Here is a 19435-nt window from a genome sequence, read left to right as displayed (position 1 = left end):
AGAATACACATTTCACACCGAGTCCTCAGGTTCTTTTTCCCTCCTTTTAAAATCTGTTTGTTATAGTATGTGTAATAAAATCTTGGATAACTACTATAGTTTGCCTAAAAGGTGTCACTTTCTTTAACTTTCCCAAGCTTTAACATAAATTGTCTTCAATTTGAGTCTTCAGGCAGTATAATGCTACATGTTATTTATTGTTTATTTACTTACAATAATGGATACATTAATTATATCTATTCTGAATGATAGAGGCAATTATGCAGGTACCATATAACATTAAAAATTTATATACCAGTAGCCTTTTTTCCTGGAGAAGGCAATGGCACCCCACTCCAGTACTCTTGCCTGGAAAATCCCATGGACGGAGGAGCCTGGTGGGCTGTAGTCCATAGGGTCGCTAAGAGTCGGACACAACTGAGCGACCTCACTTTCACTTTTCACTTTCATACATTGGAGGAGGAAATGGCAACCCACTCCAGTATTCTTGTGTGGAGAATCCCAGGGACAGGGGAGCCTGGTGGGCTGCCGTCTATGGGGTTGCACAGAGTTGGACATGACTGAAGCGACTTAGCAGCAGCAGTCATTTTTCCATTAATGATTCCTTTCACTCTCATGGTTTTTCTTTTTAGGTAACTCTGCTTAAGCATCTTAGAAAAATTGTGATAATTTCTTCCTGTTTATTTTCCTTAAAGCAAAGCCAGCCAGTGCAAGCTTCTCCATCAAGTGGCAGACAATCTGGAAACAGTGAACGTAAACGAAAGGAACCACGAGAAAAAGATAAAGAAAAGGAAAAGGAGAAAAATAGTTGTGTCATTTTATAACAAGTGTGGGTTCTGTTGGAGCCATCTGTATGTCTTCAAAAACAACCATAGGAGGAAAGGAAGAAAAACCGATAAATACCGTCTGTGCCTGATTTACCAATGGATTTTGTTCATGTTTATCAGGGGAAAGGTTGTTACTTAATTACAATCAGACTTTTAAAAATCACAGAGTACACTCTTTATGAGCTGGAGTTTCATGTTACAAGTTGGAAATGCTGTGTTGTTATTCATGAAAAATAATGCACTTGTAGCCAAATAAGTAAATAACAGCAAATTTTGTGTCATAGTGACATTCATAACTCATATCAGTTAGTAAGCTATTTCATCTTCTGTTCTAACAATGAATAGAGATAATTGATTTTGTCTGATTCCTTCCTCAAATCTAAGTATTAGCACAATAGTTTCTGAAATTAATTTTTACAATGTTAAATTATGATCTGATCCATGAGAAACCAGGGGTTTAATATAGATTTAAAAAGAAAAAAAAAAGACAAAAATAATAAGAATAAATAACCCTCAGTTGTATATTGGACTAGTTCAGCCCTTGAACAGCTTTACCTTTGTTTAGGAATGTACATTTTAGATATACCTTGAGAAACTGATAATGGAACTTGGATTTAATTTAGATAGGAAAAAAAATATAGATTTGTATTTCTTTTCCAGTAGCAAAATTATGTAACACTAATACTCATCAAAATCAGATCTTAATAACTTTGTAGTGTTGTAAAATTTTGAGGAGTTTTAAAATCTTTAATATAGGTTACTTGGACCACAGTTACTATTTATTCAGTGTGACAAGTGAGTATAAAGAGGAAACCACAGTGGATGCTAGCCCTTGTAAATATAGGGATGTACAAAAAGAGATAGTTCAGTGTCTACCTTTTTCTATAATTACCTTGAACCTTAAAATTTAAATCATGTTTATTTTGTAGAAAATTAAGTATACTTATTAAATCAAAAAAAAGCACATTTCTGAAGGGATGTTAGACAGAGATAATCTCTGAGTCTAGTAGAAAAGCATTATTAAAAATCTGTTTGATGATAGATAAGAATTTGGAGGAATTTATGTAGAAACAATCAGATTTTTCTAACTTATAAGAACCAAATAACCTATAACATCTTATAGTGTTTCTAGGATTCAGAAAGAATATTTATTGAACTTTATTATGAGGCAACACATATTTTCCTGTATTTCTATAGTTTGGAAAACTATCCTTGATAGTCCTTTTTATATGCTTTATATTTAAAAGTTTGTTTTAGTCATTTTTGAAAAGACTATTGCTGCTGTAAGTAGTTACATGATTTACATTCTAAGCCTCAGTAAATTTGTCTGTTCAAGAGCATCTTAATTTAACCTGAGCATCCACTTAGAGAATGCTTTTTGTGGTCTGGGGGACGAAAGACTACAAAAAAACCCGTCGTCTTGATTTCTTAAGCTATGTCCTTCACATTCTCTGTGATCCAAGACCAGTTGTAGGATAAATCTATATATAAAAAGTAAAGTCTTATTTATGGATGAAGTTATTCTAAGAAATATTCAGGGTCAAGCTGTATCTTTTGTGTCTGCCTGTATCGCATGTTTCTTTATGTTATACCATTTGTTATTCCTTCAAATTTCACATGCTAGCATGATAAGTCATCAGAGAACCTATTTGGCTTATAAAACTTTCATACAAAATATTTGGTGAGCCTCTTGACCGTTACCCAAAATATGCAAATATTGCTCAAGTAATCAGATATAAGATGTGCTACACAGTTCTCTGTTAGCTCAAACAAGTTGAGTTTTAGGCCAAGTTTATTCTTCATATCACTCTGTTGGTTAAAGGAGGAAACACAGTGTCGGTGCATTATATTTTATTAGGAAACAAAACAATAAATCCTGAGAAATTTTTAAAAATGTATTTGAGGCATACTTTTCCATAATTATATTCTTAACTATTCATTGCCCTTGAAAAACATATGTGTAGAAGTTATTCCTCTGTTAGTTGTTACTGTCTTCTTAATTTATTCCAAAGACAACACTGCCATTCTGCATTCCCATTGAAGGAAAAAAAATTTACTCAAAACCAGCAGTACTGCTATCAGATAAGTAAATGTCAATGTATACTTATAAGAAATAAGTAAGAAATATAATGTGTTTGTTAATTCAGCCTTTTTCTATGTAATATTTCCCAGTTGGGCTTTCTTACATTCCTGGAATTCAGTTTGGTATACCAAGAGTAATAATGATAAAATGTTTACTTTGAATACTGTGGGGGAAAATTAAATGTTCTGTTAAAAAAATTTCTTAGAGATCTGGTTTTGCATCCTTGAAAGTAAAAAAGAATTTAGAGCAATTATGTTTTTATTTTGCTCAAGTCAACAAATTACATATTCAGACGTTTCATTGTTGGTTTGGGTATATTGGAATTTGATAGTGGTGTATTAGTCTTTCCTTCACAGTATTTTGTAATGCTTGAAAATTGTTACATGTATAAGACTAGCAGAAATTAGAACTTAAACATTTTTGTTTTTAAGATTTATAGGCTAGATTAGAGGCACATTTGCATCAACCAGTCACCATTAGAGCTAGCAAAAGAGGCAGATGAATGAATGGATATGGTCATTGAACTTTCTCGTACTTTCAAAGACTATTCCTTAATGTTAGTGATCAGTCTTTATTAACAGTAGGAAAATTTTCTCATGCCAATCCCATTGAATCGAAAATGTTCTCATACCAATCCCATTGAATCAACAGTGCTGTGATTTACAGTGTTATCAACACTTAAAAATTGTTTTGTGTGTGTGTGTGTGTGTGTTTCTGAAGCAAGGATCTATGACTTCTAATAGATTCTCAAGGGAATCTGGGAATGTTCCTCAAATTTAAGAATCATCATTGTAAGCATACACATACCAAGCTATTTGAGACAGTTAAAACTGGGATTTGGCTGCTTCCTGTAAAATGCTAGTTCAGTGTGCATAGGTAAAGTAACTTACTTCATGTTTCAAGGTGTCCAGTAAGTAGTTGAATGAGACATAGATTTAAGTATTAGAATTAGGCTTTGGAATATATTTTTTGTCTTACATCTCTAGTATTTGACTACTTATCCCACATTATGTTTTGAATTCTTCCCCATACTTCTTGATCTTAGCTTAATTAACAAGCAGTTTACTATCAGATTGATTGAATCCAACATTAACCATTTTATACTTTCACAAAACCGTAACATTTTGTTTTCAATGAATAACCAGCTCAGTTCACTGAGCAAAACATCTCAAGAGGAAAGAGGACTAGAAGTCAAATATATATTTAAGAAGAGAACTATATTAATGTTGGCCTCTCAAGCAGATACTTATAAAATTCTACTGGACAAAAATCAAGGCAAGAATTTCTAGAGCTGTCCTAAAACAAATCATTTGTTTTTTTTAAAAAAGCAAATTGATGGCATTTCATTTAACTTTCCTATTAAATGAAGTTATAGTAAAACATGATGGAAAGGCTTTTACCTATCACAAAATATTTGGACATACAACTTAAACCCTAATAATAAATTTACTAAAATTTGATTAAAATAAGATGGCATTAAAGATAGCATATAATTTGTATTTTAAGGAATGGGAAATGTGAAATTCTGAAGCATTTTGTCTGAAAACCTGGCTTTTATCCTGCCTTCAGCAAATTTACTGTGCCTCAGTTTAAGTATCTAAAGAGTGCTCATTTTTAGTGCTTTGCACCTTCGAATATAGGGCATAGTATAAGCACAGGGTATTATTGAAATAATTATAAATATTACACATCTTTTGCTCTTGAATATGTAGATTTTTTTTCCCCAATGGCAATATTTCTACAGCCAGTCTTTTTCTGAATACTGTTAAAGTGTGGAGAGTCGTCTTGTGTTTAAGTATGGTATCATCTCCTCCCCAAGTGTGTGTTTTGTTTTGCTGCACTGCACAGTATGTGGGATCTTAATTCCCAAACCAGGGATCACACCCGTGCCCCCTGCAGTGGAAGTGCTGAATCTTAACCACTGGATGCCAGGGAATTCCCTCTTCCACAAATGTAGAATTTTACAGTTGCTTTTGTGTTCTGTAGGGCTACAGAATCAAAACCAAGAGTACTTAGGAGTATAAAAGGATTGAAAATCTATTTTTTCCAGTATCTTTAATATATCTAAATATTTAGATTCTGTTCCTTCATGGAATAAAGTACAGTGGGATCAGATTACTGATACATATATGTAAACTTTTTTGCTGGATGAAATTCATTTAGATCTCTTATGTGCTGTCCTTTTTAGGATTATTTATTTTTTTTTAACTATAAAATGTTATTTGATAATATACAGTTAAATTTCTATTAGAAAGTAACCAAAAATAGTAAAAGAACTAACTGGAACCAGAGTTCAGTTCTTAGGTCCTCTAGTTATTGAGTGTCATTTTTACAGATGTCCGACACTCTTGAGAAAACATGAAAAATTGTGGTTACTCTTTTGGAGTGACACTTTAAAACTAAAATTATAATCAAAGGCTTCTTGAATAAAATATACTGTAATACAGAGATAATGCAGTCTAAAGGGACAAATTGCAGGACCCTGTTAATTTATTTTGAAGATTTATCTAAATTTTAGCTCATGCATGTCTCTTTCTTAATCCCATTGTTTCTACTGTTAGAAATTAGAGTTTAGTAAATTGTGATATGCATATATGTATTTTACATGATGGATTCTAATGTCTAACTTTCCTTTTCTGATCTCAAAAAAAAAATTCAACTCATAATGCAGGGCAAAAGTGTTCAACTGTTCCCTCAAGCTTAGCTTTATACTGTTGACCTGAGAAAGAGTGAGATTTAGACTTGTCTACTTATAAAAATTTTTTTACAGCATAGGACTGTCCCAGAAAAGGTGTTAAAATACCATGGCAGAAACATAAAACCTAAGCTTTAAACCACTGTAGATTTAAAGATCAAAAAGTTGTAGTACTATGTTACAATGTCTCTACTTAGTCTGATATTAATTCTAAGAATTCCTTCAAACCACTTAATAATTTGTCACAATTAACTTTAAGGATTTTGTATCTATCCTCACTGCAATATCCTGACAGGCAGAGGCACCTCCTAGATTAGATGGTAGACAAAGCAAAATTTTTCTGAAGGTGATCCTGGCTTCTTCAGCGCTAATGTACTTATAGCTTTAAATAAGAATTCAGGAAACTGAAATACCTATTTAAATTCTCAAATCAAAGACCTGTCCAAATGAGCATTATAACTGAAATACCCTGCAGAACAGTTCTAACTAATGAAATGCGTTTTAAGACTAAGATTGGCATTTAATCTGTCCTATATGTTTCTCAATTTTGTCTGTTTTTGTTGTTTTTTACATGGTAGTTGAATGAAATAGCCATTTTTTTCCAGGGTATATAGGATATCCTAGAGCTTTGCAGATTTTTAAAGATGAGAATTTGAAAAGCTTCCAGTGGTTTTTGTTAAAATGCTATTTTCTTAATAAAATGATAACTATTATTTTCACAGATCTGCACATTACAAATAGGATAATATGATCGGAGATTGATGTGTGCTTGCTACCCAACAGTCAGCAAAAGGGATAATCATCACTTGTGAAACTTCAGAGGTACCCTGAAAGTCATTTCCTCAAGTTAGTGCGTGTGTCTTTTTTCCTTGAATTGTGCAGAATAATTGGAATGTCGCACGTATTTGGGGGCCTAGCAAGTGAAATGGTGTAACGACCACAGAGAAAGTGATCTTGAAATACAACAAGAAAAAAGGTTTTCTTCTTCTTCCACTTTATTGTCCAGCTATTTGGGTCCGGAGGTTGCTATGATAGATCTCTGTACCAGGCCAAGACTGGCCAACTGAAATAGAGTTCTCAAAAAGTTTAAATACATAGACTGTGTATGAGTGCCTATTTTTTTCTCCTTCTTTCCTTTACTATCTTAATGCCCTTTCTGCTTCTGAAATAATTTATCAGTTTTACTTTATGACCAGCTTGAATTCCATTTGTAGAATAATAGCAGCCCTAGAGGTTGATAGAAAAGAGCATTGAAATACAGTTTTTGAATGAAAACACCTAAAAGCATCTCCCCAGCTTAGGGTTGAACTGAATTTTTAAGAAAATTATTGTTTTATATGCTAATTATGCTAAAACTATTTGAATTTAAAAACTAAGTCTTAAGTTTCAGAAGTTTCACTTTTGGAGGATACTCCTATAAGGGGCATATTGAACAAAGATGAGAAAGTATAAAATATTTCTGAAGGAATTATTCAGTATTATTCAACTTTTAATTTCATGTTTGTTATTGTACCACAAAGATAGTGTCATTTTTGGATTAAAATGCTAGATTTTTGTTAATACACTTAAATCTGTAACCAGTGGTAACACTATTAGTATTTTTTATTATAGATTATATTTTATTTCAATAAACTTTGATATTTAGACCCAAAAGTATTTCTGCTATGTATATTCATCTCATTAAGCTACTTCTTATAAACTTAAAATAAGTGGGAAAATGGGGAATTAACATTAATTCACATTTACCTAGGATTGTTACCTCTTAACATACTTGGACCAACTCTTTTTTTTAAACTTTTTTTTTTTAAATCTTTTCCAATGTGTCTCTTTTTGTGCCAGTACCATACTGTGTTGCTTACTATGGTTTTGTAGTATAGTTTGAAATCTGGAAGGGGAATACCTCCACCTTGTTCTTTTTTCTCTGGATTGCTTTGGTTAATCAGGGTGTTAGGATTGTTTTCCTGTTTCTGTGAAGAATGTCATTGGCATATTGGTGGGTAATGCATTGAATCTGTGAATGGCTTTGGGTAGTATGGCCATTTTAACAGTATTAATTCTTCCAATCTGTAAGCATGGGTTATCATTTCATTTGTTTGTCTTCTTCAATTTCTGTGAAGTTTTGTTTTTTTTTTTCTGTGAAGTTTTATAGTTTTCATTATACAGATATTTCACTTACTTGGTTAAATTTCTTCCTAAGTACTTTACTGGTTTTGATGCCATTTTAAATGAGATAAGTTCATTTCTTCCTCAAATACTTCATTGATTTTGTATGTTGATATTTAGCATAGCAAGGCAGCCATGCTCATTACTATATACCAGTGCTGCACTGTATATTGATTTATATATCCTGCCACTTTACTGAAATTATTGACTAATTCCAAGATTTTTGAATTAGTTGGGAATTTTGAATTCTTGAGATTTTCTATATATAGGATCATAATCCTATATGACATTTTAACTTCTTTCTTTCTGATTTGGATGCCTTTTATTTCTTTATCTTGACTAGTTGCTCTAGTGAGGATTTCCAGAACTGTATTGAAAAGGTGTGATGAAACTGGGCATCTTTGGCTTATTCCTGATCTTAGGGAAACATTTTCACTTTCTCTCCATTCTGTATAATATTAGCTGTGGGTTTGTTGTATATGGCCTTTATTATGTTGAGGCATGTTCCTTCTATATCCAGTATGCAGTATCATAAAATGATAAAATGCTTTTATCAAATGCTTTTTCTGCATCTATTGAGATGAGCAGGTGATTTTTACCTTTCATTTTATTGGTGTCATGTATTACAGAGGTCCTAAATCTTTTTGGCACCAGGGACCAGTTTCATGGAATACAGGCTTTTCATGGTCCAGTGTGGGGGAGGATGGTTGCCAGATGATTAAAGCACATTACATTTATTGTGTACTTTATTTCTATTATTACACTGTGATATACAATGAAATAATTATACAAATCACCATAATGCAGAATCAGTGGGAGCCCTGAGCTTGTTTTTCTGCAACTAGACAGTTCCCTGTGGGAGTGATGGGAGACAGTGACACCTAAATTATATTGCTTATGTCCAGTCTACTCTGTAATCTCATTTGGTCACTGTCACTACAGAAAACCCTGCTTTATAAAGATGGGATGTGCGGAAATGGAAGGATTTTCGGTGCTTTTGTGGCAATATCAGGATATTCTGCCTTGACTTTAATCCAAAATGTATGGAGAGCTGAAGTTGTCACAAATGTAATTTTAAGGCCACGGTCATTTGCATTCTCAAGCAGTGGATCCTCTTCTAGCACAAAGTTGATTCACCTGGCTTAATAAAAAAATGGGCCACAGATCCAGTCTTTCCCAGTTTGGGGGTCTTTTGTAGTTGGAAAGTAATGCTCAAACTCTTTTGAAAGCTGAGATGGGTGATCATGCACCAGCTGGGAGAAAGAAGGCCCTGGCTCAGTCTCTTTCTAAATCTCTGGTGATGTTTGAAATGTCAAAAATCCCAATGTTCATTTGTCTCCTCCACAGTTCCAGTTTGGCTTTGAATGTACCTTGAAAAAAGTTGTTGCTCTCCCCTAAAGTGACAGATTGAGTTTGTTGAGCAGGTTGAATATGTCACACAAGTAAGCAGGTTTTGTGACCTATTATATGTCACTGAAATGTGCTGTCAGTGGTAACTGGTTTTCTAGAAGAAATCTCTGGAGAGGCTCTTGTAACTCAAAAACTCTGGCCAGTGATCTACCTTTAGAAAGCCATCTCACTGCTGTGTATAAGAAATGTATGTGTCCATCTCCTTTTAGAGCTGTGCAAACAGACATGGGTTAAAGGCATGTACTTTCATATGGTTGACAATTTTAGTCACATCCTGAAAAACACTGTTACGTTCAGGTGACATTTTTCAGCTTGCTAGCATTTCTCTGTGGATGACACAGTGTGTAGATTCACATTCTGAAGTAGTGAAACCAGAAAGCCATCCAGTCATGGCAGCCGCTCCATCTGTGCATATACCGATACAAAATGACCAATTCAATTTTCCTGATATGTAATCATTCAAAGACTAGAATAGTTCTACAACTGTGATGTTGGTTGGCAACAGAAGTGCACACACCTATTCTCATGCACATCCTTCTGAAAATAGATCACACAAAAACCAGCCTTGTTGCCTCCTTGTCAACATTGAGACACTCATCAACCTGGATTGCACACCACAGTGACTCATTAGTCTTTCTAACTATTGTGTCTCAATATCCTCTGCTGTTTTATCAGTTTGTCTAGTTACTGTGCTGGCCAAAAGAGGAACATGTGCCACCGTTTCAACTGCAACGTCTTCTAAAAATTCATAACAAATGTCCTTAGCAGCAGGCAGGATCAACTCTTCAATAGTAAAGGGCTTCTTAGCTTTACCAATGCGGTTAGCCACTAAGAAGGATGCTTTTGGCAGACACATTTGATGAAGTGGTGGCCTTCAATAATTGCTTCCATTCTTTGTGTTCACAGTTTTTTTCTTTTGGAAAACTCCAAGGGCTTATCTTTTGATGGAGAGTGCTTGGTCTCCATGTGGTGAAGCAGTTTTAAAGGTTTCATGGCTTTGTTCAATAGCTGGTCACCACAGATTATACAAAGCAGACTTGGAGAAGTGAATCACCTGTTGCAGTGAGCCCATAATTTAAGTAGGACTCTTAGTATTTTCTTTTAAATGTAGCTTTCTTTTTGTTGGCAGTCTTAGAGTCTTCTGCTGTCTCATCATTGGGTCTTTCCACCTTTTCAAAGAAGCTCTTCAGCAACATTAGTTTTTCATTCATTTTCGCTAGGGTTAGCTTGTGGGCTTCGATTTCCCAGGTAGCTCAAATGGTAAAGAATCTGCCTGCAGTACGGAGGACCTGGGTTTGCTCCCTGGGTTGGGAAGGTCATGGCAACCTACTCCAGTATCGTTGCCTGGAGAATTCCATGGACAGAGGAGCCTGGTGGGCTACAATCCATGGGGTTGCAAAGAGTCAGAGACGACTGAGTGACTAACACACTCGCACAGCTTTTGGACTTAGCAATACTGTGGCTGAGACAAGTATGCAGTGCAGGAAAGAGGCACAGACTGAAGTGGCAAACAGAATAATGGGAGGGCCATGCATGGACTAAAATAATTGTTGGATCTGATTTCAAGTCAGGATCATCATCTGCCTGTCACCAGATACAGCTGTACAGTTGAAGTACATCAACTCAGTTGCCACTATAAAGCCTGCCTACCAGATATAATTTAATTGTCACTTGTCACTTACTGATAGGATTTTGATATGAGTCTGCAAACAGTTCATTTATTATGGTCTCTGTGCAGTCAAACTTTTCTGCTAATGATAATCTGTATTTGCTAATGATAATCTGAATTTCCAACTTCAGGGTAAATTTTAATGCCATTTATAATTTAGTTGCTTAGTATATAGTTACATTATCACTCTAGCTCTGAGATTTTATTTATATGCTGAGATACATATCAATCAAATTGATAAAAATTTTTAAAAAATATTAAAAGCAACAATAGAAAAGCAACAAATAACATCAAAGGGACTCTTGATAAGGTTATCAGCTGATTTTTCACCAGAAAAAGCTCAAGCTCAATAGATACAGATAAAGCTTTTGATAAAATTCACTATCATTTATAATAAAAACTCACTGGAAAGTGTAACCTACCTTAACACAATAATGGACATATATGACAAACCAACAGCTAACATATTCAGTGGTAAAAAGCTCAAAGCATTTCCTCTAAAATCCGAAACAAGGCAAGGATGTCCTCTCTCTACTTTTACCCAACATAGTTTTGGAAGTCCTAGCCACAACATTCAGAGAAGAAAAAGAAATAAAAGGAATCCAAACCGAAAAAAGAAGAAGTAAAACTAACTGTTTTTAGGAAATCTTAAAGACACTACCAGAAAAGTACTAGAGCTCATCAATGAGTTCAGTAAAGTTGCAGGATACAAAATTAATACACAGAAATTCCTTCCATTTCTATTCACTAACAATAAAAGATCAGAAACAGAAATTAAGGCAACAATCCCATTTTCCATTGCATCAAAAATAGTAAAAATAACCTACCTAAGGAGGCTAAAGACCTGTACTCTGAAAACTGTAAGACACTGATGAAAGAAATCAAAGATAACACAAAGAGATGGAAAGATATACCAAGTTCTTGGATTGGAAGAATCAGTATTGTCAAATGAATATACTACTCAAGACAATCTATAGATTCAGTGTAATCCCTATTAAATTACCAGTGCAGTTCCCTCCCATACCCACTCCCTCTAGTCACTGTGATTTCTCTTTTTTTTCTTTTTTGCTGTGATCTCTCTTTGGTGAGAGCAGCTAGTCACTAGAGCCACTCACCCACTCACTGCCTTCAACCTCCTCCTCCTCTGATCCCCAGTGAACCAACTTCTACCTTCTCTGCCATAACCACCTCTGCCACTGCTGGCTCCACCACTACTTCCCTCACTCTGCGGCCTCCCCTCTATTCCAGTCCACTCACTTTCATGCACACACATGGATGGATCTCTCAGATGTCCTGCTATGCAGTGGTTTTTTTTCATGGATATCCAATTTGTGGTTTAGAGGGTAAAGCGTCTGCCTGCTGTGTGGGAGACTTGGGTTTAATCCTTGAGTCAGGAAGATCCCCTGGAGAAGGAAATGGCAACCCACTGCAGTACTCTTGCCTGGAAAATTCCATGGACAGAGGAGCCTGATAAGCTATAGTCCATGGGATTGTAGAAGTCACACACGACTGAACAACTTCACTTCAAAAGGGAAGGAAAAAGGGAACAACTCACACTGCCATGAGGCTGACTTCCCTCAAGTTAATTTTTCTATGTGGTGTGAAGTAAAAATCAAGTTATTTTTTGCATACAACCATTCCATTATTTCAGCCTTTCTTGTGGAAAAGATTATCCTTTCCCCATTTTCTTGTATTGGTACCTTTGTCAAAATCATTAACCATGAATGTTTGAAGTTTTATTTTCTTGATCCCATTAATCTATTATTCTATCTTTATGTAAATATCATAACATCTTGATTTGGCTATACAAAAAGTCTTGAAATCAGGTAGCAGGTGTAATTGAATTTTTCTCTGCCATTTTCAGGTTGTTCTGACCTTTATAGATTCTATATAGTTGCATTTTTATATAATTTTAAAAATCATTTAAAATCAATCTGCCAATTTCTACAAAAAAAAAGCTCTATAGAATTTTTATTTGTATTGTATTGAATCCATAGAATAATTTCTGAAGCAGTGACATCTTAATATTTAATCTCTTAGTCTGTAGACATCATTGTAAATAAATTAGACTTCATCGAAATTTAAAACGTTTGCTAGGGTTACTTAAGAAAAAGCAAGTGAAATACTGAAAGAAAATATTTTCAAAGCATATACTGTCAAAGACTTGGATTAATACATAAACTTCTACAACTCAAGAGAAGGCAAAAAAATTTTTTACGTTGGCAAAAGTTTGAATAGACACTTCACAAAAGAAAAGAAACAGATGGCAAATAAGTACATAAAGAGACTCAACATCTTTAGTCATAAGAAATTTCAAGTTAAATTATAATGAGATACAACTACACACCCACTAGAATGGGTCAAATTAAATAGACTGATAATACCAAGTGTTCATAAAGATGTGAAACAATTAGAACTCTTAGACTGCTTGTATGAATATAAAACAGTATCACATTGGAAAAAAGTTCGGCAGTTTCTTAAAACATTAAAAATATACCTACCATGCAACCTACCTATTTCACTCTTAACAAAGAGAAGTGAAAGCATATGTGCACATAAAGATTTGTACACCGATATTCAGAATAACTTCATTTGAAAGAGCATAAAATTAAAAATAACCCAGATGCCCATTACCAGCTGAATGCATAAACAATGTCATTCATCCATACAATGAAGCACTGCTCATCACCATAAAGGAATGAACCATTGATACATGCAACAATGTGAATGAATCTCTAAGTATGCTGAGTAAAAAAAGCTAAATAAAAGTCTAATTTGGTCTTATTAGACCTAAGTGATGAATGAGTTTTTATTCCTACTGATTCTCCATTTGACAGCCCAGTTTTTCCTTGTTCTTAAACCTAGAAAAAATCATGATGTCTCAGAGTGGCTTACAGCAGTCTTAATTCTTGTGATCCCATCCATTAAGGCCTGCATACCCAGTACTGAATATTACTTAAATTACTAATGCCATCCAGAGTGAGAAGGCAATGGCAACACACTCCAGTACTCTTGCGTGGAAAATCCCATGGGCGAAGCCTGGTAGGCTGCAGTCCATGGGGTCACTAAGAGTCGGACACGACTGAGTAACTTCACTTTCACTTTTCACTTTCATGCGTTGGAGAAGGAAATGGCAACCCACTCCAGTGTTCTTGCCTGGACAGTCCCAGGGACGGGGGAGCCTGATGGGCTGCGGTCTATGGGGTCGCACAGTCAGACATGACTGAAGCGACTTAGCAGCAGTAGCAATAGCAGCCATCCAGAGACTGGTAATTTAGCTACTAAAGATTTGACTAGCATGTTCTATTTGGTGCCTTTTTACACAGCTTCTCAACCACAATTCACCTTCACCTTTGAAGGAACATAATACACCTTTACTAGGCTACCCATGAGGTCTCTCAACATCTTTGCCATCATACAAAATCTTTTCAAACAACATCTTAACTGCATTCACCTTTCCCCAGGAGCATCAGTATTAAACACATTGATGAGGTCCTCCTTTCAGGAGTTTCACTTGATAGATTCATTAAGGACACACAAGTCCAACATCTTTTAGTCCCTTTAGAGAGCTCTAAAGACAATGTATTACTTAATTACAAATTTTACTTAATCTCACTGATGCCACTATTTATAAATCAGGCCATCTTAAATGGGGCTCCCTTCAACAAAAGTCCCTAAAATCTGTCCAAACTAAAATCAAGGGCACTTCCGTCAGTGCTTTTAGAGACTCATTTACTGTAGGGGCTTTGACAGCTCCCTACATGCACCCTGGAGTCTCTGGACCACCTATGATGACCATAAATTACCAACAGACTAACCTTCTCAGATCCATGCTATATATCATTAGAGCAGAAATTGCTGGTCACATACTGGGATATCCTGGAAATACCAGCTCTCACACACCCCAAGCCTGTGACCGTCTGTACCCATCTGCCAATTATGCCTTGAGCCTATGGAAGCAGCATGGCACAAGCCTGGCACTGCTACTGAGGCCTCCTTGATGCAGGGTGGAGCCAAACCTGGGCCGAAGGGTATGTTCTGCCTCAAAGAGAATTGGCCTCCTTTGCTCTTAGTTCCTTGCCAGATGTCACGACCCCTCCAGATCCCTTGACCCTCTGAGGAGCCATTTGAGATTAACTGAGTGAACAGCAGTAGGGGAGCTCATAGAGTTTACGGCATTGCCACCATCATAAGTGAAGGAGCTCAGGGCAGTGTTGCTGTTTTGTCTGAGATGTCCTTGATGAAGGATGGTACACAGGGGTCAGCAAAATTGGCCAAACTGCGGGTAGTTATCTTAGCACCAAATGCCCTAGTCAGCCAGTTGCCCCATCTGCACATTTTTATAAACATTTGTAGTCTTATTGAGCAAAGAACTATTGCAGGTGTCTTTTATAGTCTTCCAGGGAATTGAAATTTTTTTACATTAAGAGAATTTTGTAAAGACTAAAATAAATGGAAATCCAAAGGTGCAGTGTTTGGTGAGGATGATGGAGGAATCAGAACTTCCCAGCCAAGCTATAAGTTTTTGCCAGGTTATCAAAGAAACATGCAGTCTCCTGTTACCCTGATGGAAGACTGTGCATTTTCTGTTGACTAATTCCAGACGCTTTTCATGCTTTGACTTGGTCTAACTGAGAGCAAGACTTGTTGGAATTAATCATTTGGTTTTCCAGAAGGAGCTCATAATAGAAGACTCCATTCCAACCCTTCTATATACACATCACCTTCTTTGGATGAAGAATGGCCTTTGCTGTGGTTGGTTCATTTCACTTGCCCCATGATCTCTTCTGTTCCAAATTATTGTACGGTATCCACTCTTCATTGCTTATCACAGTTTGTTTTAAAAATGGGACATTTTTGTTAACATTTCAGTGGAGAATTACATGTGGGAATACAGTCAACGCTTATTTTGTTTTGCTTAACTTAAATGGAACCCAAACATCAAAACGATTCACATAACCAAGCTGGTACAAATGACTTTTAATGCTTGATTGGGATATTTTGAGTATGGTGGCTATCTCTTGTGTGGTATAATGTTGATTGTTCTCAATTAATGTCTCAGTTTGATCACTATCAACTTCAACTTGTCTACCCAGCTGTGGAGCATCGTCCAGCGAGGAATCTCTAGCATGAAACTTCGCAAACCACTTTTGACACATGCAATCAGTCACAGCACCTTTGCCATACACCACGCAAATCTTTTTTTGCATTTCAGTTGTGTTTTTTCCTTTCTTAAAGTAATAAAGTATAATATGCCCAAAATGTTACTTTTTCCTTCCATCTTCTATATTAAAATGGCTACACAAAAATCACCAATTTTGATAAGCTTTTTAAACAATGCACAGATATGACAGCTGTCACAATACAATCTAACAAAATTGTTTCAAATGAAGTTAAAGACAACTGAGTGCTACTGGAGCCATCTTAATGGAAAAAAGTGAACTTTCTGTCCAACTCAATAAATGATGTTATTTTCATTTTATTGTCTTATGTACTAAAGTAATAAAGTCCATTTTTTTCAAAACCTTGTATCATGTTAAATATCAAACTTTACTTAATGATTAAGTTCCTGCTGATCTTTTAAACAAAGAAATAAAAATATTTAACTGCTGCAAAGTCCTAACCACCATCTGAGCCTTCATTGAGTTGTAGTAGCAACATCAATTTCACTTTTCACTTTCATGCATTGGAGAAGGAAATGGCAACCCACTCCAGTGTTCTTGCCTGGAGAATCCCAGGGACAGAGGAGCCTGGTGGGCTGCCATCTATGGGGTCGCACAGAGTCAGACACAACTGAAGTGACTTAGCAACAGCAACATCAAAGATCATTCACCACAGATAACCATAACAAATATAATAATGAAAAAGTCTGAAATATTGTAAGAATTACCAAAATGTGATGGAGACAAAGTAAGCAAATGCTGTTGGAAAAATAGCAGCAACAGACTTGCTCAATGTACAGTTGCCATGAACCTTTAACCTGTAAAAAAGCAGTATCTATGAAGCATGATAAAATGAGGCATGCCTTATGTAATAAAAGTGTAAATATTATATCCCTGGAGAAGGAATTGGCATCCCATTCCAGCTTTCTTGCCTTGAAAATCTCATGCACAGAGGAACCTCATGGGCTGCAGTCTGTGGAGTTGCAAAAGAATTGGACACAACTTAGTGACCAAACAACAACAAATATATATGTTCCCACCAATTCCACTTCTACATATTTACTCCAGAGAAATGAAAACGTGCACAGAGAATTGTACACAAATATTCATACCAGTTTTATTCATAGTAGCCAAAATCTCAACTCAAATTTTCATCAATAGGTAGATGCATAAAAAATTATAGTACATCCATACAGTGCAATACTATACAGCAACAATAAGGAACTACAAAACAACATGGATGAATAGCAGAAACATTACACTGAACACAAGGAGCCAGATACAAAATTAGATATTATTGTGTGATTGTTTATATGAAACTCTAGGAAGCAAAATCTCCAGGTGACAGGAAGATCAATGACTGCGTAGGGCTGAAGATGTGACTTGTGATGACCAGAAAAGGGCACAAGGAAGACCTTTGGTGATGAAAATATTCTGCATCTTGACCATGGTAGTGGTTACTTGGGTGTATAATATGTCAAAACTCATTATACTGTACACTTAAAATGTGTGCATAGTATTATTTCTAAATTTTACTTTAAAATTAAAAAAAATATTATTTCTATGTACTAGCAACAAATGACTGAATATTGAAATTTTAAAATTCCATTTATAATATATCAAACATACTAAATATAAATTTGACAAAATATGTATAAGACCTATTCACTGAAAACATAACCTTGAGTTACCTCATTTCTGTCTTTGTCCATGTCCACCTTGAGATTTTAACATTTAAAGTTTTAAAGTTAGTTACACAGAGTGAGAATTGTAAAGTGTAATATTTTTGTTTCTTAAGTACAAATTTTAGTTACTGCAAAAAATATTGAACTGTAGTAATATAAATTAAAAATTCATTTTTAATCACTTTAAAAACTAAAGAATAAAGGAAATGCTTATTACAGAGAATAATTTTGTCATACAGAGAAGGAAGTGTTTAGAAATTATTTGCTTTGTGGTATCATATATATTACATATTAAGTCTTATCTCCCCTACATGGATGAAATGACTTGAACTGATCTTTTTTTTTTTTTTTAAACTTTACATAATTGTATTAGTTTTGCCAAGTATCAAAATGAATCCGCCACAGGTATACATGTGTTCCCCATCCTGAACCCTCCTCCCTCCTCCCTCCCCATACCATCCCTCTGGGTCGTCCCAGTGCACTAGCCCCAAGCATCCAGTATCGTGCATCGAACCTGGACTGGCATCTCATTTCATACATGATATTTTACATGTTTCAATGCCATTCTCCCAAATCTTCCCACCTTCTCCCTCTCCCACAGAGTCCATAAGACTGTTCTATACATCAGTGTCTCTTTTGCTGTCTCGTACACAGGGTTATTGTTACCGTCTTTCTAAATTCCATATATATGCGTTTGTATACTGAATTGGTGTTTTTCCTTCTGGCTTACTTCACTCTGTATAATAGGCTCCAGTTTCATCCACCTCATTAGAACTGATTCAAATGTATTCTTTTTAATGGCTGAGTAATACTCCATTGTGTATATGTACCATAGCTTAATTATCCATTCATCTGCTGATGGACATCTAGGTTGCTTCCATGTCCTGGCTATTATAAACAGTGCTGCGATGAACATTGGGGTACACGTGTCTCTTTCCCTTCTGGTTTCCTCAGTGTGTATGTCCAGCAGTGGGATTGCTGGATCATAAGGCAGTTCTATTTCCAGTTTTTTAAGGAATCTCCACACTGTTCTCCATAGTGGCTGTACTATCACAGCAGGATCCTCTATGACCCACCTCCCAGAATATTGGAAATCAAAGCAAAAATAAACAAATGGGACCTAATTAACCTTAAAAGGCTTCTGCACATCAAAGGAAACTATTAGCAAGGTGAAAAGACAGCCTTCAGAATGGGAGAAAATAATAGCAAATGAAGCAACTGACAAACAACTAATCTCAAAAATATACAAGCAACTCCTACAGCTCAACTCCAGAAAAATAAATGACCCAATCAAAAAATGGGCCAAAGAACTAAATAGACATTTCTCCAAAGAAGACATACAGATGGCTAACAAACACATGAAAAGATGCTCAACATCACTCATTATCAGAGAAATGCAAATCAAAACCACTGTGAGGTACCATTTCACACCAGTCAGAATGGCTGCGATCCAAAAGTCTACAAGCAATAAATGCTGGAGAGGGTGTGGAGAAAAGGGAACCCTCTTACACTGTTGGTGGGAATGCAAACTAGTACAGCCACTATGGAGAACAGTGTGGAGATTCCTTAAAAAACTGGAACTGATCTTCTTTTAAGTACGTGCCTATGTTTGAATCTTGGTTCTACCACTTGCTATCTTGGAAAAACTGTTCCTTAGCTTCCACACATTAAAATGGGAATAATATTAGTACCGACATCTAACTTATAAGCCTGTTTCTGGAAACTAAGTGAATTAATGCAT

At 35.5% G+C, this 19435-nt stretch overlaps 1 protein-coding gene across 2 annotated transcripts in view; it reads left to right on the top strand.

Annotated features, from left to right (window-relative positions):
• The window catches only part of MINDY2 (MINDY lysine 48 deubiquitinase 2), an 85445-nt gene extending 69336 nt beyond the window's left edge, over positions 1-16109 (top strand). For both annotated transcript variants that reach the window (XM_070797489.1, XM_019968759.2), the window contains one exon: positions 696-16109. In XM_070797489.1, the coding sequence (XP_070653590.1) occupies positions 696-824 (129 nt within the window). In that variant the 3' untranslated portion in view covers positions 825-16109. The remainder of the gene's footprint in view (positions 1-695) is intronic.
• Positions 16110-19435: the final 3326 nt, after the last annotated feature.

The sequence above is a fragment of the Bos indicus genome, chromosome 10 (assembly GCF_029378745.1).
Source record: "Bos indicus isolate NIAB-ARS_2022 breed Sahiwal x Tharparkar chromosome 10, NIAB-ARS_B.indTharparkar_mat_pri_1.0, whole genome shotgun sequence".
NCBI classification, from domain to species: Eukaryota; Metazoa; Chordata; class Mammalia; order Artiodactyla; family Bovidae; genus Bos; species Bos indicus.
Note: the sequence above shows the minus strand (reverse complement) of the source record. Positions and strands in the feature narration are given on the sequence as shown.